Genomic DNA, 24,522 nt, shown 5'->3' on the forward strand with positions numbered 1-24,522 from the left:
CTTTGTTATCCACTTTGATCATTCTGAACATTGAAGGAGGTTTGTTCAAGAGTCACACTTTGTGTATTTCCTTAAGTTAGAACATAATAATGTTGGATATAACTATTTCAATTGATCTTCCCTTCGTGGTTTTGATGTGAAATGTTGTTAAACCATGTGTCAACTTGTGTTAGCATGACAGCAGATCATTCTGATGTACTTGTAAGAAGACTTAATGAAAAGGAAACTGACCCTGAACTAATTAAAAGCAGGTCACAGCTGAGTCAAAGGGTAATAAAAATAAGGCCATGCTGTGTCCAGCGTCTAAAAAAATTCAGGAGACTAATTTGCCATGAAGTATTTCTGGAAAAACTGTACTAATATATTTTAATTACTCAAGAAATAATATTTGATTAAAAGCTAATGGCCATGAATGTGTTTCAGGGAAAACTGAGGATTACTGCATTCTTTGCTCTATGTTAGATGCTGACGCTGACCGCAGCATGATTTAAAAAAACACACAAAGTGTTTACCAAACAGAATATGAGGTTTTGATTTTTCCTTTGCAGGTGCAGTGTGAATCTCGCCAATGATGGAAATATTTTGAGTGTGCAAAATATAAAGTCAGCAACCAAGAATATACATACAGAAAATGTAAGGAAAACATATAACTGTCATGATCGGGGGAAACGTGCAAACTAAACACAGTAATTCGGCGTGCCCGTGTGGTGTGCTGGCTAGACCCAAACGCAGGGAAGGCTAGTGATGGGTTGGGACAGGCACGCAGTTACTCTAGTAACGATCGGTGCACAAAGCACGGCTTTGGAACCGATGTTACAGATGAAGAGCGAACGGAGTGTCAACAGTTTCAGCGGAAGAAGCAGAGAGACAAATGCTTTTTCTGAAGGAGGAAGGGCTGTGTTTTGGTTGCTTAGGTGCTGGGCACATAAGTAAGGACTGTGCTAAGCGTTTGACATGTAGGACATGTCATACCACTGTCCTCCATATTGATAACAATGGTTTAAGTCCAGAGTCCTTTGGAGAGCCCTCCTTTTCAAAGAATGTACTCCTATGAAACTATGGAACTCCTATGAAAATTTGTGGTCATACAGGGGCCGGAAGAGACAGCGGTTTTCTTTCCATTCTGCCAGTTCAAATAAAGTATGTTAAAGGTAGTCATGTCATTAGGCATGGGTATTGTTTAGGTTTTATCCGGTGCCAAACCGGTACTTTTGAAACTGTGCCGGTGCCTAAACAGTGCTCAAACCGGTGCTTAAAGAATGGAGAACACAAACTTTGTCCAAAAACCTCTCATGTTTAGCTGTTTTTTTGGTAAAAAGATAACAATGTTAGCCTGTTCTGCAGCTATGGGGCATATATGGTATCACTCTTGGCTGGAAGCAGTGCTTAAACAATGGAAAAAACACAAACCTTGTCCAAAAATAATAACGGATTGCATTTATATAGTGCTTTTCGGGACCCCTCAAAGCACTTTACAATTCCACTATTCATTCGCTCTCACATTCATACACTGGTGAAGGCAAACTACAGTTGTAGCCACAGCTGCCCTGGGGCAGACTGACTGAAGCGAGGCTGCCATATTGCGCCATCGGCCCCTCTGGCCATCACCAGTAGGCGGTAGTTGAAGTGTCTTGCCCAAGGACACAACGACTGAGACTGTCTGAGCTGGGGCTCGAACCGGCAAACTTCCGATTACAAGACGAACACCTAACTCATGAGCCATGATCGCATCTCATGTTTAACTGTTTTGCTCTTTTTCTTTGGCCTTTCTTTTGGCCAGGGTGAAGGGAGTATCTGCCATCAAACAAGAAGACAGCCGCATGTAACTACGACGGTGTTTGCTACTTTACCTTACATGCATTAATGTAATAACGTGGTTAGCCTACTCAACGTAATTTACACATGACCAACATGACCCCCGCTGTCTTTCGCTACTCAGGTTAAATATGATATACAAGTCACTCGGATAACTTAAAAAAGTAATTGTTGGACTTTTTTATGTGTTTTATTTGTACCGGAATAAATCGGTTTGGCTGAGATCAAAGATATTAGATTAGATTAGATTAAATAAAACTTTAGTAATCCATCAGGTGGGTTCCTCTGGGATTTTGACACAGCTGAATGAACGTCAAACAGAAAACTGATTAAACAAGTGTGAGACTGTCAAGAATTTACGCCAGTGTCCTCGTATATTTTAGATAGCAAGGAACAACGGCACACTGTGGTGTCACAGCTGGTGACGCAAATCTGAAGGCTAGATGTAACAGAGTTAGAAAATAGCTTAATGAATTTCCTCAAAATTGATGTGCTTTGTGAATAGTTGGAGCCACCTGGTGGACAGACACAGCAACTGCAACTGTTAAGGTTCCAAATTGCTGCACAGCGCATGCGTCAGCAAAGGAGAAAAACTCCCAAGCTGGTGGTAGGTGCTAGTGAGCGATACTGTTGTCAATTTTGTAATTGTATTAATGAAAACATTCTTATAGTGGTAATTGTCAACATGTATTTTGATTGTAAGCAGTACTAGCATGTATCCTGAAAGTTACAGGCATTTTGATGCATGGGTAGTAACTTTATTCACGAGTAGCATTTTAAATTAGCATGCTAAGCTAATACTCGTTAGCTAGTCAGGTGCTTTTTGATTTGCACTCTCATTTTTTTCTCTGATTTTTTTCTCCTCCCCTTTGTGAGTGTGGACGCTTCATCTCTTTGCTCTTGAATGCTTTGCTTCTTATATTGATTTTTATTGATTTTTATGCTGATTTTTTCCCTTTTTTCCGTGTGAGCTTACCTGCGATAACTTCTGGACACTTGTAGATCATTAGGACTAGAGTGTTCTTAACAGAAACAGCAACATTTTATGGTTACCTTGTCCTCAGCGCTCCGTGTGTCTGTGGCCTAGACACAGCTGAAGCCTGATTACAGCGTCTGGGCACCGAGCAGCCTCAATAGCCTGGAAATGTGCTAACCGCTAGGCTAACTAGCAACAAGATGCCTTCCCTCTCCACAGATGACTACCACAGCCTCCTGCAGAAGATTGCAGTACTGGAGACAAAAATCCATCGCTTAGAAGTAAACGTGGAGGTAAATGGACTGTGTGGAAATGAAACAACCTTGCCTTTGATTCAAAACAATGGCGATGAGCAAGCTAGTACACAGCTAAGGAGCACAGATAACATGACCAAGAAAGTAGACTCTGTGCATTATTATGAATCCTCAAGTGATAATCCCCCCTTAGACTGTCTTGGTGCAAAACCAAGACATAAATCATGTCTCCTGGAAGGGGGAGGACGTATCACAGGCAGGGCACAGCGAGCTGAAATCTCCGAAACCGACTGGCCTTCACTTCCTACGAGACAGAGAAGCTCTTCTACCCCTGTATACGGGAGGAAACAGGACTGGACAACCGTGAATAGGAAGGTTAACAACAAACCTCCAAAACAACTGAATGTGAAACTGCAGAACAGATTTGCTCCACTATCAAAGGACCCTGGATCTATATCGGACAACCATCCATCTAAAAGCAGCGAAATAAGGTCTGAAAATCTGTTGAAAAGTGAAAGGCCACAGGGAAAGCTAAAGGCTAGGCCTGAAACTCTGATTGTGGGTGACTCTGCCGTAAAGGATGTACAAAGGATGTGCGGTAAGAACACTAAAGTCCTCTGCTTTCCTAACGATATGGTCAACAACCTGAAGGAGAGAATTCTTCAAATTGCAGATGAATATCCAACTGTGACAAACATTGTTCTGCATACAGGGTCAAACGATGTGTCCAAACAACAGTCGGAGGTTCTGAAACGGGACTTTACTGGATTATTAAATACTGTAAACTCTCTGAATGCAGCTGTATTCATCAGTGGACCTGTACCGCCGGTCAGAGGAGGAGACGAGAGATTCAGCAGGTTGTTTACACTGAATAAATGGCTTATATCAGCATGTGCTGACCACTCAGTGCACTTTATCGACAACTTTAATATTTTTTGGGAACGCAGGCATCTGTTTTAACAAGTCAGGGGTGAAACTGTTCACCTCCAACTTGTTTTATTCCATACGTCATCCATCCGTGCTTGGTGCCAAGGCTGAGATAAACGAGGAGTTATCTCATAAAGAGGAACAAACAGTACTCCAAGAACAGACAAAGCCCAGCAGAAACCTTGAGGAGGAGCTCCATTTGCCCCCACCCGGGAAGAGCCTCAGAAAGGAGAGACATCCATGGCATCTGAGGAAGAGCCTCAGAAAGGAGAGACATCTAAGGCAAGAAGAGGGGTCCCTATTTGCCTCCAACTCTCTCAACAACACCAACGACCAGGACCAGGGACCACGACCTTCCCCAGTCCCCCAAACCCCTGACAGGCCATCACCCTCCTCCCCCTCCCTTTCTCCCTCCTCCCCACACCTGAAATTCACTGAGGAGATGATGGAGCGGGTCAATGCTGGGCTCAGATCTACCCCCCGTCCCAATCCCTTTTTGTCCCCCATAAACCCCCCACCAGAGCGGCCAAAGGTTCGCCATCGAGCCCCGCCCTCAACAGAGCAATCGAAGTCACATTGCCCAGCCTCGCCCCCCTTAGTTCCTCTTCATGCCCTGTCTCCGCAGTCTGATGCGTGATGTGTGAAGGGTCCGGGCTGTGAGGATTATGGCAGTGATGACTTTTCCCAGGAGAAGCTGGGACCCTGTTTACTAGAAGGTTTTAAAATTTCTGTACTTTTAGGTGACAGGAGACATGTGGCCTGGTCAAAACACAGAGAGCTGCACTCTAAAAGATCTTTAAACATAGTAAACATACCTTGTGTGCCACAGACTGCTCCCAAACACGAGGGGACAAGTAATACCTCTAAAACACTTAAGTTGGCTTTATTAAACATTAGATCTCTAGCTGGGAAAACATTTTTAATTAATGATTTAATCACTGAGCACAGCCTTGATTTTATGTTTTTAACTGAAACTTGGTTGGACCAAAGTAACAGTGGAGCTGTTCTCATCGAGACGACCCCTCCTAACTACAGTTTTATCAGTGAGGTCAGGGCGAGCAGGAGAGGAGGAGGGGTTGCTGTCTTATTTAATGAATCATTTCAATGTAAGCAGCTATCTCCTGGAAGTTTTCAGTCTTTTGAATATGTGGCTTTACAGCTGAAGGCCCCATCCAAAGTTGTGTTTCTTAATGTTTACAGGCCTCCCAAATACTGCACAGACTTTTTTAATGACCTTAGTGAACTGCTGTCTGTGATCTGTGTTGATTTTGACTGTGTAATTATTGCTGGGGATTTTAACATTTATGTGGACAACCCTCAGGACAAAGGGACTAAAGACCTGAGTAACACTCTGGGCAACTTTGGGCTGACTCAGCATGTAACAGAGGCCACACATAATAGAGGACACACTCTTGACCTACTGATCTCCAAAGGCCTGAGCATTTCAAAGGTCACTGTGTCTGATGTGGGCCTGTCTGATCATTACTGTGTTTTCTTTGAAAGTAAAATCTCAGCCCACACAAATATATCAACAACAGTGATCACAAAACGGTGTATAACTGAACACAGTAGTGCAATTTTTAACCAGGTCTTCCCATTAACACCTGACCTGCCCAGAGGGTCAGTCAATGAGCTCGTCAATAGCTTCAATGCTAACATGTTAAATGTAATGGACACTATTGCTCCCATTAAGGTGAAGGTTATCTCTGGAAGGAAAAAGTCTCCATGGAGAAACTCCACACTGGTGAAAAATGAAAAAAGAGAGTGTAGGAAAGCTGAGCGCAGATGGAGAAAAACAAACCTCCAGGTTCATTATGACATTTATAAAGAGAAACTTCACAATTATAATTTACAACTGAGGAATGCAAGGAGGTCCTACTTCTCTGACATCATCACTAAAAACAGCCATAATGCTCGGGTCTTATTTTCTACAGTTGACAGGCTAACAAACCCTCCTGTGTCAGTGGCAGCTGAACTTCATTCGACCATGGCCTGCAATGACTTTGCCAAATTCTTCACTGAAAAAATCCAAAAAATTAGACAAGCAATTGTTACATCAACAGCAGATCCAGGATATGTACTGTGTCCACCAAAAAACTGTTTAAACACCATGAAACAGTTTCAACCTATTAACAGCAAAGACCTGGAGGACATCTTAGGTCAACTGAACTCCTCCTCCTGCTGTTTAGATGTCCTGCCAACAAGTTTTTTCAAAAAGGTCTCAAAGACTTTAGAGTCAGACCTGTTACAGATCGTCAACTTTTCTTTATTATCAGGTGTGTTTCCAGAATCACTAAAAACTGCTGTAATCAAACCTATACTGAAAAAGGACAATCTTGACAAGACACAAATGAACAACTACAGGCCGATCTCAAATCTCCCGTTTTTAAGTAAGATCATTGAAAAAGCAGTTTCTCAACAGCTCAATTACTTCTTAAAACAGAATAATTGCTACGATGCCTTCCAGTCAGGTTTTAGACAGAACCACAGCACTGAAACTGCTCTGACCAAAGTGTTTAATGACATATGTCTGAATACAGACAGTGGAAAAATGTCAGTCTTAGTTTTACTGGATCTCAGTGCAGCATTTGATACAGTTGACCACAACATATTACTCAAACGACTGGAGAACTGGACAGGTCTTTCAGGAACTGTACTAAACTGGTTCAAAACATACTTAGAAAACAGGAAATACTTTGTATCAATAGGTAACTTCACATCTGAGCAGACAAGTATCACATGTGGAGTTCCCCAAGGTTCCATCTTGGGACCCCTTCTGTTTAACATCTACATGCTCCCACTGGCACAGATTATAAACAACAACAAAATAAACTATCACAGCTATGCAGATGACACACAAATATATATCACAATGTCACCAGGAGACCGAGGCCCTGTACAGGCTCTTGGTAAATGCATTGAGGAAATCAATGACTGGTTGTGCCACAATTTTCTCCAGCTAAACAAAAACAAAACTGAGGTAATAGTTTTTGGCGCCAAAGAAAAACGATTACAGGTCACCAGAGAACTTCAATCTATACATCTAAAAACCACAAACCAGGTGAGAAATTTGGGTGTAGTGATGGATGCAGACCTAAACTTAGAAAAACACATTAAGACAATAACAAAGTCAGCTTACTATCACCTCAAGAATATATCAAGGATAAAAGATCTGATGTCTCAACAGGACCTGGAAAAACTAGTCCATGCATTCATCTTTAGTAGGCTTGATTACTGTAACAGCATCTTTACAGGTCTACCTAAAAAATCAGTCAGACAACTACAGCTCATTCAGAACTCTGCTGCTCGAGTCCTCACTAAGACCAAAAAAGTGGACCACATCAGTCCAGCTCTGAGGTCCTTACACTGGCTGCCTGTCCATCAGAGGATAGACTTTAAAGTTCTGATGCTGGCCTATAAAGCTCTGAATGGTTTAGGACCAAAATACATCAATGACCTCCTGACCCAGTATGAACCTTCCAGATCCCTCAGGTCATCTGGATCCGGTCTTTTATCAGTTCCCAGAGTCAGAACCAGACACGGAGAAGCTGCATTCAGCTTTTATGCTCCTTATATCTGGAACAAACTCCCAGAAAGCCTCAGATCAGCTGAAACACTCAGTTTATTTAAATCCAGGTTGAAGACTCACCTGTTCTCAGCTGCATTTGAATAAAGCACCAAATCCACACTTTAAGCTTAAATTTCAAAACTTACATTTAACTACTGATTTTATCTACTGTTCTGATTTTATCTGTTTTGATTTTATATACTGTTGTTTGTTGTTTGTTTGTTAATTAGTTAGTTAGTTTATTTGCTTGTTTTAATCAATTTTAAATCATGCTTTTTATTTGTTCTTGTTTCTAATGTCTCTGTAAAGCACTTTGAATCACCTTGTTGTTGAATTGTGCTATACAAATAAACTTGCCTTGCCTTGCCTTGCCTTGCCTTGCACTCAGCTCTAATGCTTCTCTATGAGATTGTAATTGTTCTAATTCTTTTTAACAGAACTGAATGTTGCAGTTGCTTTGCACACTGTTAATGACAACTGTGTGCTGTTTTCTTTGTACCAGGTAGGCGCTGTTAAGTATAAGTTTTAATTGATGCTGTTGTATAGGAAAAAAATGATGAACAATGATGATTGTTTTATAATAGAAAATCTGTTTTTATATGTTATTGTTGTTGTTGGTTAGGAAAAAGGAGAAAAATAAATAAATAATACCACTACTATACAATCACAGGTTTGGTTTCAGCCAGAACTTTTAAAAGAAAGACTTTGATAATAATAATGTACACTTTTATTGATCCCCGTGGGGAAATTCTTCTCTGCATTTAACCCATTCACTCAGTGAGGCAGTGGGCAGCCACCAGTGCAGTGCCCGGGGAGCAGCGTGTGGGGATGGTACCTTGCTCAAGGGTACCTCAGGGTAGCCGTTCAGGGGATTCGAACCCCTGACCTTGCGATCATGGGGCAACCGCTCTACCTACTGAGCTATCCCTGCCCCCCTTTGTTGATGTTATGTTGTATATGTTATGTTTGGAAAGAAAAAAAAGGAAAAGAAACTCCCAAGCTGGTGAACTGAATGTTGCAGTTGCTTTGCACACTGTTAATGAAGACTGTGTGCTGTTTTCTTTTTACCAGTTGCCAGAATAAAGAGGGAGCCCAGAGTAAGGGCAAGTCCAGCGTTGCAGTGCCGTCCTTTCTACATGGGCATATCACACCACTTGCACAATAGACTCACAGATCAGCAACAGCTACATAGACTGTTCCATTTCACAGCCTCGCATTTCCGGCCTTCTCAGTCTTCAAAGGATCCTGCCCACATAGACCGCGAAGGCTGGGTCCTCCGAACAATGCGGCTTATGTTTTGGGATACAGCTACTGAGCCTTGCAATGTTCACACGCCACCATGTTGGATGATGCCATTGCTCTAACACTGTGTATAAATGTAACACGGTTTTATTTTAAAGCTTTACTTTGCGAATGGATTTAAAATTTGTATTTTATTGCACAAATCATTATTTAAGGACAGAATGCTTTATTTCCAGGTGTGTGACGCTTGTGATCGTCCATAAGATTCGCTCCAGGGTGTCACATTGATACAGAGACTAGTGTGAGGCTGTTCCAATTCTCAGCACCGCTCGTCTCTTTTCCTGAGTCCTTAGCAATTCTCCTTCCAAAAAGGACGTTTTAATCAAGGAAAAGGAAATGAGCCGAGGAAAAGGAAAGAGGAGATACTTTTGGAACACACCCCACCTACTCACGATGTATAGTCGAGTCACGTGACCACACAGTAACAAACCACAGCAGAGTCGGAAAAATGGGGTGGAGCAAATGTGTGCAGGAGAGGAGTCGAGCAGAGAGAGCTGCTTTTTCATGAAACGGGAGTAAAGTAGTGAACTTAGAGGAGAGAAACAAACTAAAGCATCGATCATAAACCACTACCAACGTCCTGATCGATAACTGCATCGATCTGCCCACCCTTGTCTCCTGGATCGTAGCTGAGATCAGCGTGAGCCACGTGGGTCTCTGCTCCCTGATCTGTTTCCTGTGTTTGGAAAGAGTTGCAGCTTCATCGCGGAGTTTCTCTCGGTTTGTGGGCTCATCTAAAGGTAAGCACCGAGCTAACTTTACTGTGAGTTCAGTTCATGTTGAGTTTAGCTCCTGAATGAGGTCTTCTGCTGCTCTCCTCGGTGTCTGTTCACAGTTTATTGTGAACACGTTGAGAGAAGAGTGAGAGAGTGTTTGGAGAAAAACACCAACTAATCATTAGCTCAGCATGCTGGGAGAAGTTGAGCTTTCGCTCACAGAAAGTTTGAGCATAATAACTGTGAGTCTGTGAGAAAGAGGTAGGTTAGAGGGTGACAGGTCGCCTAGCAACAGAGGCTTCAGTAAGGGGAAGTTAAGAAATAGGAAGTATAGAGCTGCAGCGCCATATTAATAGAACACAGGAAACCAGAGGGAAAAAGCGGAACCAAGTAACACACACACATTACTCAGACCAGAAGGAGTTGTTTTGATCGAAACTGTGTGTGTGACGTGTAGCAGAACTATATATACAGTGGGGCAAAAAAGTATTTAGTCAGCCACCGATTGTGCAAGTTCCCCCACCTAAAATGATGACAGAGGTCAGTAATTTGCACCAGAGCTACAAATCAACTGTGAGAGACAGAATGTAAAAGAAAAATCCATGAATCCACATGGTAGGATTTGTAAAGAATTTATTGGTAAATCAGGGTGGAAAATAAGTATTTGGTCAATAACAAAAATACAACTCAATACTTTGTAACATAACCTTTGTTGGCAATAACAGAGGTCAAACGTTTACTATAGGTCTTTACCAGGTTTGCACACACAGTAGCTGGTATTTTGGCCCATTCCTCCATGCAGATCTTCTCGAGAGCAGTGATGTTTTGGGGCTGTCGCCGAGCAACACGGACTTTCAACTCCCGCCACAGATTTTCTATGGGGTTGAGGTCTGGAGACTGGCTAGGCCACTCCAGGACTTTCAAATGCTTCTTACGGAGCCACTCCTTTGTTGCCCGGGCGGTGTGTTTTGGATCATTGTCATGTTGGAAGACCCAGCCTCGTTTCATCTTCAAAGTTCTCACTGATGGAAGGAGGTTTTGGCTCAAAATCTCACGATACATGGCCCCATTCATTCTGTCCTTAACACGGATCAGTCGTCCTGTCCCCTTAGCAGAAAAACAGCCCCATAGCATGATGTTTCCACCCCCATGCTTCACAGTAGGTATGGTGTTCTTGGGATGCAACTCAGTATTCTTCTTCCTCCAAACACGACGAGTTGAGTTTATACCAAAAAGTTCTACTTTGGTTTCATCTGACCACATGACATTCTCCCAATCCTCTGCTGTATCATCCATGTGCTCTCTGGCAAACTTCAGACGGGCCTGGACATGCACTGGCTTCAGCAGCGGAACACGTCTGGCACTGCGGGATTTGATTCCCTGCCGTTGTAGTGTGTTACTGATGGTGACCTTTGTTACTTTGGTCCCAGCTCTCTGCAGGTCATTCACCAGGTCCCCCCGTGTGGTTCTGGGATCTTTGCTCACCGTTCTCATGATCATTTTGACCCCACGGGATGAGATCTTGCGTGGAGCTCCAGATCGAGGGAGATTATCAGTGGTCTTGTATGTCTTCCATTTTCTGATGATTGCTCCCACAGTTGATTTTTTCACACCAAGCTGCTTGCCTATTGTAGATTCACTCTTCCCAGTCTGGTGCAGGTCTACAATACTTTTCCTGGTGTCCTTCGAAAGCTCTTTGGTCTTGGCCATGGCGGAGTTTGGAGTCTGACTGTTTGAGGCTGTGGACAGGTGTCTTTTATACAGATGATGAGTTCAAACAGGTGCCATTCATACAGGTAACGAGTGGGGGACAGAAAAGCGTCTTACAGAAGACGTTACAGGTCTGTGAGAGCCAGAGATTTTCCTTGTTTGAGGTGACCAAATACTTATTTTCCACCCTAATTTACGAATAAATTCTTTACAAATCCTACCATGTGAATTCATGGATTTTTTTTTTCACATTCTGTCTCTCACAGTTGAAGTGTACCTCTGGTGCAAATTACTGACCTCTGTCATCATTTTAGGTGGGGGAACTTGCACAATCGGTGGCTGACTAAATACTTTTTTGCCCCACTGTATACCCATTCTGGCTTCTAATGCTTTCAGACCTGAGCTTGTGTTAGTGTGACAGGCCTCAATTTCCGGAAATATCTTTATTTTTTTTAGCTTGACCACTCTGAGTCCAGTCTTTCTCTGTCGCCAAAAGAATTCAAAAGAACGGAATTTAATAAGGCTGACACACTGACTGAAGACATTTAGTTTGAGTGGTCCTGACTCTTGGTGGCGCTGTCACTTGGTGTTCGCTCGCTCTGCGGTATAGTATCACTTCCTGTTCCTGCTCAAACACAGTGGTGTTTCTGAGTAGCTTATTTGCTTACCAATTTAATTAACAACTTTTAAATACATTCTTTTTCATAGTATAATCTTCACGTGCTTCATCCGAAGCACACTTTCTGTGTACTCACTACCTAATTTATAGCCAAAGTATTCACTCACTTTCTCTGTACTGTTTCGCTAGCTTAGCCTAGCTCGTAGCCGACTCGTTAGCACCATGGCTACTTCACCTGTCCCTCCTGCTCTTTCTTGCTCATTCAATTCAATTCAATTTTATTTATATAACGCCAAATCACAACAAAAGTCGCCTCAAACCCAACAATCATATGACCCCCTATGAGCAAGCACTTTGGCGATAGTGAGAAGGAAAAACCCCCTTTTAACAGGAAGAAACCTCCGGCAGAACCAGGCTCAGGGAGGGGCGGCCATCTGCTGCGACCGGTTGGGGTGAGAGAAGGAAGACAGGATAAAGACATGCTGTGGAAGAGAGACAGAGGTTAATAACAGATATGATTCAATGCAGAGAGGTCTGTGTCAGATGTTTAGTTACTCCTCGGCCTCCTTTAGCAATAATGATATCTGTAACAAATGTAGCGTATTTGCAGCTCTGGAGGCCAGGATTACTGAATTGGAGACTCTGCTTCGCACCCTTCATTCACCCATAGCTAGCCAGGCCCCTGTAGCTGGTGCAGCCGAAGATGGCGTAGGCCCCGCTAGCTGTTCCCCGGCAGACCCCAAGCAGCTGGGGAAAGATGGCGGCTGGGTGATGGTGAGGAGGAAGCATAGTCCTAAACAGAAGCCCCAGGTACACCGTCTAACCGTTTTTCCCCACTCGGCGAAACACCCGCCGGGGGTCAAACTCTGGTAATTGGTGATTCTGTTCTCAGACACGTGAAGCTAGAGACACCGGCAACCATAGTCAATTGTCTTCCAGGGGCCAGAGCAGGCGACATTGAAGGAAATTTAAAACTGCTGGCTAAGGGTAAACGTAAATTCAGTAAAATCATAATTCACGTCGGCAGTAATGAAACCCGGTTACGCCAATCGGAGGTCACTAAAATCAATATTGAATCGGTGTGCAACTTTGCCAAAACAATGTTGGACTCTGTAGTTTTCTCTGGTCCCCTCCCCAATCAGACCAGGAGTGACATGTTTAGCCGCATGTTCTCCTTAAATTGCTGGCTGTCTGAGTGGTGTCCCAGAAACGATGTGGTCTTGTTAGGAGAGACGGCATCCATCCCACTTTGGATGGAGCAGCTCTCATTTCTAGAAATATGGACCAATTTATTAAACCCCCCAAAATATGACTATCCAGAGTTGGGACCAGGAAGCAGAGTTGCAGTCTTACACGCCTCTCTGCAGCTTCTCTCCTCCTGCTACCCCAAAAACCCATCTCCATAGAGATTGTGTCAGCTTCCAAAAAGACAAAAAACAAACTAAAAACCAAAAACAAACAACTTAAACATAAACAATTACAAAGAAAGAACAATACAGTATCCACATCTGAACCAAAGAGTAAAACAGTGAAATGTGGATTATTAAATATTAGGTCTCTCTCCTCCAAGTCTCTGTTAGTACATGACTTAATAATTGATCAACAAATTGATTTACTCTGCCTTACAGAAACCTGGTTGCAGCAGGATGATTATGTTAGTTTAAATGAATCAACACCCCCGAGTCATTCTTTTTTTTTTTTTTTTTTTCTTTTTGCCTGTCCCGTTTGGCTCTTTTGCCATCAGAATTGTTGTCTAAAGGCAAAGAAAGATGCCCAACGGATTTACTTTACCAAACTGACCATCCCAGCCTTGCCGTAATGGTCCATTTGATTCACCTTTTATTGTTTATTTTATTTTCACTTACTGAATACGGGACAGACTTGACTGGGGGAAAGAAGGGGAGAAAGAAAGAGGGAAAGAGAAACAGCTGAGAAGAGGGACGGGGGAGAAGGGCAAAAGACAAAAACCAACAGAATGAGCAGAAGAAAAAAAAAAAAGAAAAAAAAGAAAAAGAAATAAAAAATGCATATATCAACCACCTGGATCACCTGCTGAGAAAGAAAGAAGAAAACAAGCAGAAGAGAACAAGAGTAATAGAATAAACAACATCACAATGATATATGGGAATATGACAGTAAATACTAAATATTAAACATTATTGTGCAGCACATAAGATCAACAGAACACAGTGTGCTTTGAGGTAGGAGCCAAAAAGGGTGTAGTTTGTGGGTGTGATCACCCGTGTGTACACCTGTGAGCATGGACGCGCTTGTTTTTTTAAAAGGTTCCTTCATGTAATGATCTGCTAGAGGGTGTGGGGGGGCCACAGCCCCGTCCTCCAGGGCATGAAGCAGGTATGGAGGAGATCAAAACTCCAGACATCCAGAGGCCCCCAGAACGCAAGAGACCAAGGAAGACCAACAGAGGGGCAGCCGCGCCACTGTCCCAGAAAGAGCTGAGGAGAGTTCCAGATGAGGGCTCACTCAGCAGCCACGGAGCAGAAGCCCGGGGGAGTTGCAGTGATGCGCCCGTGAGCTCCGCCGGCAGCCAGCCGTGCCTGAGTGACCGAGCCCCAGGCCGAGAGGCCGGGGGCACCCCACCTCCGAAGTGGCCCGAGCGAGCCCCAGGCTCCAGGCCCCGATAAGCGGCCGCCAAGGAGTGAGCCGGTGTGTACCTGGACGCCCACCCCCGGACACAAAGAACCACCAACGCACCGACACCTGAGGGAGTCCGCCACTGGCAGGGGAAGTGGTGGTAGGGGGAGATAGGCCTCCAAACCTTGGAGGGCCCGAGATGTCCCCAGAGAGGTGGCGCCTGACACCCAACCTGACATATAGACACAGAAATACAGGCACACACAGACACAAACATCCATTCCCACCCTCATGCTCTCATGAATGACTTAGTTAGAATGACTCTCCCCCGAGTCATTCTAACTACCAGAAATCTCGAAGCACAGGCCGAGGGGGCGGTGTGGCAGCAATTTTTCACACCAGCCTATTAATTAATGAAAGACCAAGACAGACTTTTAATTCATTTGAAAGCCTGATGCTTAACATTGTCCACCCCAGCTGTGAAACTCAGAAACCAGTCTTACTTGTTATCATCTATCGTCCACCTGGGCCTTACACAGAGTTTCTGTCTGATTTCTCAGACTTTATATCTAATTTAGTTCTGAGCTCAGATAAAATAATTATTGTGGGTGATTTTAACATCCATGTAGATGCTAAAAATGACAGCCTCAACATGGCATTTAATCTGTTATTAGACTCAATTGGTTTCTCTCAAAATGTAAAAGAACCCACCCACCACTTTAATCACACTCTGGATCTTGTTTTAACATATGGCATAGAAACTGAACATTTAACAGTGTTTCCTGAAAACCCTCTCCTGTCTGATCATTTCCTGATAACATTTACATTTACAATAATTGATTACACAGCGGTAGAGAGTAGACTTTATCAAAGTAGATGTCTTTCTGAAAGCGCTGTAACTAAGTTTAAGAATATAATCCACCCACTGTTATCATCTTCAATGCCCTGTACCAACACAGAGCAGAGCAGCTATCTGAACGCTACCCCAACAGAGGTCGATTATCTTGTTAATAATTTCACCTCCTCACTACGTACAACTCTGGATACTGTAGCTCCTGTGAAAACGAAGGCCTCAAATCAGAAGTACCTGACTCCGTGGTATAATTCTCAAACACGTACCCTAAAGCAGATGACTCGTAATCTGGAGAGGAAATGTCACAAATTTAGAGGATCATCATTTTGCCTGGAGAAATAGTTTGCTGCTTTATAAGAAAGCCCTCCGCAAAGCCAGAACATCTTACTATTCATCACTGATTGAAGAAAATAAGAACAACCCTAGGTTTCTCTTCAGCACTGTAGCCAGGCTGACAAACAGTCAGAGCTCTTTTGAGCCAACCATCCCTTTAACGTTAACTAGTAATGACTTCATGAACTTCTTCACAAATAAAATTTTTATCATTAGAGAAAAAATTACCAATAATCATCCCACAGATGTAATATTATCTACAGCTACTCTTAGTACCATTGATGTTAAGTTAGACTCTTTTTCTCCAATTGATCTTTCTGAGTTAACTTCAATAATTACTTCCTCCAAACCATCAACGTGTCTTTTAGACCCCATTCCTACAAAACTGCTTAAAGAAGTCCTGCCATTAATTAATTCTTCTATCTTAAATATGATCAACCTATCTCTAATGATCGGCTATGTACCACAGGCCTTCAAGCTATCATTAGAAGACATAGCATACATTTTCACTGCTATGCAGATGACACCCAGCTCTATCTGTCCATGAAGCCAGATGACACACACCAATTAGTTAAACTGCAGGAATGTCCTAAAGACATAAAGACCTGGATGGCCGCTAACTTTCTGCTTCTTAATTCAGATCAAACTGAGGTTATTGTACTCGGCCCTGAAAAGCTTATAAATATGGTATCTAACCAGATTCTTACTCTGGATGGCATTAACTTGGCCTCCAGTAACGCTGTGAGGAACCTTGGAGTCATTTTTGACCAGGACATGTCCTTCAACGCACATATTAAACAAATATGTAAGACTGCGTTCTTCCATTTGCGCAACATCTCTAAAATGAGAAATATCCTGTTTCAGAGTGACACTGAAAAACTAGTTCATGCATTTATTACTTCCAGGCTGGACTACTGTAATTCATTATTATCAGGATGTCCAAAAAACTCACTGAAAAGCCTTCAGCTGATCCAAAATGCTGCAGCAAGAGTCCTGACAGGGACTAGAAAGAGAGAGCATATTTCTCCTGTTTTGGCTTCCCTTCATTGGCTTCCTGTTAAGTCCAGAATTGAATTCAATATCCTGCTCCTCACATACAAGGTCTTAAATAATCAGGCCCCATATTATCTTAATGACCTTGTAGTACCATATCACCCTATTAGAGCACTTCGCTCTCGCACTGCAGGCCTACTTGATGTTCCTAGAGTATTTAAAAGTAGAATGGGAGGGAGAGCCTTCAGTTTTCAGGCCCCTCCTCTGTTGAACCAGCTTCCAGTTTGGATTCGGGAGACAGACACTATCTCTACTTTTAAGATTAGGCTTCAAACTTTCCTTTTTGCTAAAGCATATAGTTAGGGCTGGACCAGGTGACCCTGAATCCTCCCTTAGTTATGCTGCAATAGACGTAGGCTGCCGGGGGATTCCCATGATGCATTGAGTTTTTCCTTTCCAGTCACCTTTCTCACTCACTATGTATTAATAGACCTCTCTGCATTGAATCATATCTGTTATTAACCTCTGTCTCTCTTCCACAGCATGTCTTTATCCTGTCTTCCTTCTCTCACCCCAACTGGTCGCAGCAGATGCCCTCCCTGAGCCTGGTTCTGCCGGAGGTTTCTTCCTGTTAAAAGGGAGTTTTTCCTTCCCACTGTCGCCAAAGTGCTTGCTCATAGGGGGTCATATGATTGTTGGGTTTTTCTCTGTATCTATGAAGCGCCTTGAGGCGACTTTTGTTGTGATTTGGCGCTATATAAATAAAAATTGAATTGAATTTGAGCTTTCCATCACAGCTTCTTTTGGTCAAGGATGAAATACATATAAATATATTTTTTGTTCCAGCTGATCATCAGGAGGCGATGAGCCATTTAGACTCAGCTCAGCCACTACAGAGGAAACAATGACTTCAACCCAAAAGGTGAGCAAAAATATCTCTGTTATTGAAACTGTGTGCACGTCACAACTCTCATTGTAACTCATAATTGTAATGTGATAATATCACCAGAAGGTGGTGGTAACACACCTACGACGTGTTTGTTGACATCTTTGATTCCACTAATGGAGTTTCAGTTTGTTCCACGACTGCATTTAACTTGAGACTGACATGGTGGGAGCATATTGACCGGATTGAAACAAATGCAAAAAAGTTATTAATGTTATGAGGTGTGTAGCTGGGAGGGGTTGGGGAGCGAGCTCTTCTGCTTTGAAAAGACTTTACCAGGCATTAATTAGGTCGGTCTTTGATTATGGGTGTGTGGCATATGGTTCAGCAGCTCCCTATGTGTTGAGAAGTTTAGATGTTCTGCAATCGGAAGCCCTTAGAGTGTGCTGTGGAGCTTTTAAGACGTCTCCAGTTGGTGCCCTACAGGTGGAGATGGGAGAAATGCCCCTAGATCTTAGGAGGAAGCAAGTATCGGTGAATTACTGGGTTCATCTTGGTGGTCATGGTGACGCACATCCCACAAAGGAGGTACTTTTGGAATGCTGGGAGTATGGAAGAAGTCAGAAGGATCATTTTGGAAAGGTGGGGAATCAGTGGGCTAAGGAGTGTCAGGTGTATGAACTTAAAATATGTCCTGCAGTAGTGTTCTCTGTGGTTCCCCCATGATTATTGGAGACCCCTCCTGTGGACTCCTGTATTCATGTGTTCACGGATGGTGCTAAAAATCCAGTTACTGGAAGTACAGGGTTTGGAATAGCAGTTCCGTCAAAAAATATTGGAATACACAGATGCACTTCAGATGGACTGGCAGTATACTCGGTTGAAATGGTAGCAATTTTGGTAGCATTGAAATGGGTAGAGTGTTCAAAAATCAGGCAGGTGGTAGTGTGTTCTGACTCGGCAGCTGTTCTTTCAAGTCTACAATCATTTTGTTCGAAGACAAGGCAGGGCATGCTGTATGCTATTCTGGAGACTATCAGCAGAATAAGGTGTTGTGGTGGCAATATTCACTTTCTTTGGCTGCCAGCTCATGTAGGGATCAATGGAAATGAAAAGGTGGATAGGTTGGCGAAAAGAGCGTTGACTAAAAATAGGACTGAGATGGAAATTACAAGCAGCGGATCTGAAGCAAAAGGTATTGTTTGGAGGCAGGTTGTTCAGGAGTGGCAGAAGCGGTGGGATTCAGGGAGTACGGGCAGGCAATTGTATCATCTTAAGAGGGAGGTGGCAGTGAGTAGGTTTTATGGGGGTAATAGGAGAGATGAGGTGGTCATTACCAGGCTTAGACTGGGACATTGTGCATTGAATAAAACACTACAGATGATAGGAGAACATGAGACGGGGCTTTGTGGAGTGTGCCAGGAGGAGATGGAGACAGTAGAGCATGTAATACCCTTACACCGCAGTAAGGGTTATGATGTGCAGAGGAAAGTTCTGCAGAATAGATTGAAGGAGTGGGGAATTGGGGAATTTAATCTGAAGAGTGTGTTGGAGGGTAGTAGGGCACAGGTGAGGGAACTGGTGGGGTTTCTGAAGGATATAGGTGTTTATGAAAGAGTGTAGGGTTTTTTTTGTTTTTTGTTTTTTGTTTTGATACAGCTTGTAAACTCACTGTCTGACCCATACTCCGGAACAGTAAGAGGTGGTAATGCTCCTTTACGTTGGATGTCAACTGCCGTTAAACACAAAGAAGAAGAAGAAGTAGACTGCATTTCACTCACTGCCTCTGTTTGTATCTCTGTCACTGCAGGACCAACATGGAGCGAGAAGTCAGCGCTCTCAGGAGGCCGACAAACCTCACAGAAGAAAGGGAGAGAAAACATACAGCTGTGATGAGCGTGGGAAGGATTTTACCAAGGCTGAACACCTGAAAACACACCAACTCATCCACAGTGGAGTTAAACCGTACAGCTGTGACTTGTGTGGAAAATCTTTTACCCTGGCTGGAAACTTAAAAAAACACAAAATCATCCACAGTGGAGTTAAAGCATACACCTGTGACTTGTGTGGAAAATCTTTTACCCAGGCTGGAAGCTTAAAAACACACCAACTCATCCACAGTGGAGTTAAAGCATACACCTGTGACTTGTGTGGAAAATCTTTTACCCTGGCTGGAAACTTAAAAACACACCAACTCATCCACAGTCGATATAAAGTGTACACCTGTGACTTGTGTGGAAAATCTTTTACCCAGGCTTTTAGCTTACAAACACACCAACTCATCCACAGTGGAGTTAAAGCGTACACCTGTGACTTGTGTGGAAAATCTTTTACCTGGGCTGGAAGCTTTAAAAGACACCAACTCACCCACAGTGGAGTTAAAGCATACAACTGTGACTTGTGTGGAAAATCTTTTACCCAGGCTGGAAGCTTAAAAGCACACCAACTCATCCACAGTGGAGTTAAGGCATACACCTGTGACTTGTGTGGAAAATCTTTTACCCTGGCTGGAAACTTAAAAGCACACCAACTCATCCACAGTGGAGTTAAGGCATACACCTGTGACTTGTGTGGAAAATCTTTTACCCAGGCTGGAAGCTTGAAAACACACCAACTCATCCACAGTCGATATAAAGTGTACACCTGTGACTTGTGTGGAAAATCTTTTAACCACACTGGAAGCTTAAAAAGACACCAACTCAGCCACAGTGGAGTTAAAGCGTACACCTGTGACTTGTGTGGAAAATCTTTTACCCACGCTGGAAGCTTGCAAACACACCAACTCATCCACAGTGGAGTTAAAGCGTACACCTGTGACTTGTGTGGAAAATCTTTTACCCACGCTGGAAGCTTGCAAACACACCAACTCATCCACAGTGGAATTAAAGCGTACACCTGTGACTTGTGTGGAAAATCTTTTACCCACGCTGGAAGCTTAAAAAGACACCAACTCATCCACAGTGGAGTTAAAGCGTACACCTGTGACTTGTGTGGAAAATCTTTTACCTGGGCTGGAAGTTTAAAAAGACACCAACTCATCCACAGTGGAGTTAAAGCATACACCTGTGACTTGTGTGGAAAATCTTTTACCCAGGCTGTTAGCTTAAAAACACACCAACTCATCCACAGTGGCGTTAAAGCATACACCTGTGACTTGTGTGGAAAATCTTTTACCTGGGCTGGAAGCTTACAAACACACCAACTCATCCACAGTGGGGTTAAAGCGTACACCTGTGACTTGTGTGGAAAATCTTTTTCCCACGCTGTTAGCTTAAAAAGACACCAACTCATCCACAGTGGCGTTAAAGTATACACCTGTGACTTGTGTGGAAAATCTTTTAACCGCACTGGAAGCTTAAAAAGACACCAACTCATCCACAGTGGCATTAAAGCGTACACCTGTGACTTGTGTGGAAAATCTTTTACCTGGGCTGGAAGCTTAAAAGCACACCAACTCATCCACAGTGGAGTTAAAGCATACACCTGTGACTTGTGTGGAAAATCTTTTACCCAGGCTGTTAACTTACAAACACACCAACTCATCCACAGTGGAGTTAAGGCATACACCTGTGACTTGTGTGGAAAATCTTTTACCTGGGTTGGAAGCTTAAAAACACACCAACTTATCCATAGTGGCGTTAAAGCATACACCTGTGACTTGTGTGGAAAATCTTTTACCCAGGCTGTTAACTTACAAACACACCAACTTATCCACAGTGGAGTTAAAGCATACACCTGTGACTTGTGTGGAAAATCTTTTACCCAGGCTGTTAGCTTACAAACACACAAACTCATCCACAGTGGAGTTAAAGCATACACCTGTGACTTGTGTGGAAAATCTTTTACCCACGCTGGAGGCTTAAAAACACACCAACTCAGCCACAGTGGAGTTAAGGCGTACAGCTGTGATCAGTGTGGTAAAGCTTTTGCTCGCCATACCTACTTACAGCATCATCAAGTTATCCACTCCGGATTTAAGGCGTACAGCTGCCACATTTGTGGAAAAACCTTCCGCTGGCTAAGTAGCCGAAATATTCACCTCCGCATTCACACTGGAAATGACGTTTACTGCTGTGACCAGTGTGGTAAACTGTTTGTGAAATATAAAGACTTACAACACCATATGTTTACCCACACTGTTGGGAGACCTTATAAATGTGACGTTTGTGATAAGACCTTTAAAGCTCCACGTTACCTTAAAATCCACCAACAGATCCACACCAGAAAGAAACTGCAAGTGCAGTTACTGTGAGTTATGTATGTATATTGTTATCTTCTTATTTAAGACTGACTTTTTGGATCAACTCTTCACATTAAATTGTGTTCGCATGTAGGGCTGCGCCATATTATACCGTTCACGGTAATACCGGTACAATGCTAGGCAATGATAAGAAAATGAAATATTGCGGTAGAATATGGGTAGACCGTGCATGCGCAGTGACGAAAAAGCACGGTGGTAATTGAGAATGAGAATGGGGGGGAAAGCAGATTGTTGAGTGAAACGGATGAACCAGAATTAGTTTGTAAAAATGGTGCAACTTAACTGGTGTGGTGTTTGTTCGTCAGATAGACAACAAAGCACATTTTTTTTGCACTAAGGTGCTTGTAAATCTGGGAGTAATCTGGTTCCTAAACTCCTTTAAGGTCCCGAAGTCAAACGAATATCACTAGGAGTTAAAAACTGTCTAAATTCTTCCATCTTTAATAAAACAATCAGCGCTGTTGCTTTACCAGGTGTAACTATGATGTTTAACACCCAGGCATCCATGAAAACAGAATTCATTACATTTAGCAGAGTTAGAAGTTAGCAGGAAGTTAGCGGAAGTTAGCTCGCTAGTTTCGCTAGTTACCTAAGCATGATATAGCATGTTCTGACTGAGAAATTTCTGAAAAAAATCTAACGTACAGCTCTGCTATCACTTCCAACATAAATGAAGACAGGAAACAAAACAGCAGTGACGTTTGTAGGGTTACTGAAGTTTGGCTAGCTGGTATGTAATGTGCTACATGATCGCTAGCAACACAGCTATGTTAGCATAACATAAACAGAAAAGCTGGAGGATGAACGCTAACACTTTTCCACTCAATAAAAGTTAACGTGAAGGTTCCTGATGGTTAGAGACAAATGCAATCGCATGGCAGGATGCTGTAAACAGACCAAACTTCAGTCAGGAGAACAACTAAGATAATCCATCCACAATATGAGGTTAGTCATTAATATACTGCAACAAGAATCAGAATCAGAAACTTTATTGTCATTGTCACAAGAACAATGAAATTAAGAATGGTCCCCGATCATTGCATCATCCCTAGCAATATCAAAATATAAACAAAACAATAAAATTCAATAAATAAAATAGATAGAATACTTAAAATACTAATAAGACGTAACAGTAAAACATTCACATACATTCCCACACACATGCTTCAGACCGTGCATAGATTAACACAAGAGTGGCCACATCAGGAGTAGTACTTGTTAAAAGAAAGAGAGATTTGTCACCGAAGTGAACTATGTGTAATGAGGTAGTTGCACCCCCCAGCCTCCGGGTGGCGCATTGTTCAGTGAGACAGAATAGCGAGGTCATAGGTCCTCCTCTCCAATATGGCAGAAGCGAGGCAAAGAGAAACTTCACCAGTCGTCTCTGTCTCATCATTTCCCTGTTTTGCAGGTTTGTAACCGGTAAAACTATAGTAAAACGGTTGTAAAATATTGATAAGAAACATAGCTAAATGTGGGGGTATAAATCAGCGGGTAAACGCTGTTATTGGTTACATTTTATGAAGTAGAAGGACTGAAAAAATGCCAAAGCCCAGCCAGCCGCGGGCGCCATTTTGGTTTCCTTTCGTCACTTATTTCGGGTCGTTTAGCTGAATAAGCTCCTTTTTGTGTCCTGATATTGTTAATCTGCTGTTGGCAGTGAAAAACGACTGTTTACTGGTTCTGAAAAGTGATTTTGAGAATGTTAAAGCTAAAGCTAAGCCTGTCGACATACACATGACTCTTTCATGTATTTGTGAGCCACTAAGCTAAATTGGTTTAAGACCAAGCACTGGTATGTTGGTTAAAACAATCAGAATACATAGGTATTTGGGTTAAGAGTTAAAGAGAGGTAAAATGTATTTGAACATGCATTTCATATTGTTTTGAATTGTCATTCAGAGAGAATAACCGAGTAAATGATTTGAAGGTCACTACACGTGAAGTATTCTTGTTTCCCATGTAAAGATCGTGGTATTGCAGCTTGAACACACAGACGGTTTTACTGTTATTTCTGTTGTATATAGAGAATGGTGATGCTGCAAATTAAAAATACATGTGATTATATAAATAAATATGGCAGAAGCGAGGCAAAGAGAAACTTCACCAGTCGTCTCTGTCTCATCATTTCCCTGTTTTGCAGGAACATTTAATCTGTTTTACCGGCCCAAACTCTGGGTCGGTTACATTTTTTTGTAGTACTCAGATGTGTTATTGCAGTTGGATAACAACTGTGTTTGAGTCTGTTAGTCCTTGAGCTGATTGCCCTGTACCGTCTGCCTGAGGGCAACAGTTCAAACAGGGAGTGGCCAGGATGTGAGGTGTCTTTTATGATATTTTGGGCCTTTTTAAAACAGTGGACGTTGTGTAGAACTTCCAGTGTGGGGAGAGAGCAGCCAGTGATCTTTTGGGCGGTGTTAATGATCCCTTGGAGTGCTTTCCATGAACAACATGAGAATAGAGCAGCTGTGATAGAATACAGAATTAATGAATCAATGGTACAGAAGTAGAGGAAGCAAGAAGAATGAGTTGAATAGTTTGATTTATCTGACTGCTTTGTTTCGCTTAATGTGCCTAATAATCCCATGCACCTTGTGGTCCGAAAAATACATATTTGACTTTTTTATTTGGCACACTGCAGTTTAATGTAGCAAAGCACCTCTTTTTAACTTCAGTGGATGTTATACATGGTTATGCTCAGGATATGTCAGCCC

General features: G+C 42.7%; 1 protein-coding gene across 3 annotated transcripts; it reads left to right on the top strand.

Moving 5' to 3' along the window:
* Positions 1 to 9,266: 9,266 nt before the first annotated feature.
* Positions 9,267 to 24,051, top strand: LOC146567724 (uncharacterized). Of its 3 annotated transcripts, none has more exons than XM_085287724.1 (3): positions 9,267 to 9,582; positions 17,508 to 17,583; positions 19,358 to 24,051. In XM_085287724.1, exons 2-3 carry the CDS (start codon positions 17,566 to 17,568, stop codon positions 21,797 to 21,799), a joined length of 2,460 nt encoding a protein of 819 aa, XP_085143850.1. In that variant the 5' UTR covers positions 9,267 to 9,582; positions 17,508 to 17,565; the 3' UTR covers positions 21,800 to 24,051. The 3 variants fall into 3 exon arrangements, with proteins under 3 accessions (XP_085143850.1, XP_085143849.1, XP_085143848.1); XM_085287723.1 differs by having other exon boundaries at positions 17,204 to 17,583; positions 19,358 to 24,050; XM_085287722.1 differs by lacking the exon at positions 9,267 to 9,582 and having other exon boundaries at positions 17,140 to 17,583; positions 19,358 to 24,050.
* Positions 24,052 to 24,522: the final 471 nt, after the last annotated feature.

The sequence above is a fragment of the Mchenga conophoros genome, linkage group LG9 (genome assembly GCF_057382185.1).
Source record: "Mchenga conophoros isolate Kocher_MC1m ecotype Shallow Benthic linkage group LG9, M_conophoros_male_GT1.1, whole genome shotgun sequence".
Classification (NCBI taxonomy): Eukaryota; Metazoa; Chordata; class Actinopteri; order Cichliformes; family Cichlidae; genus Mchenga; species Mchenga conophoros.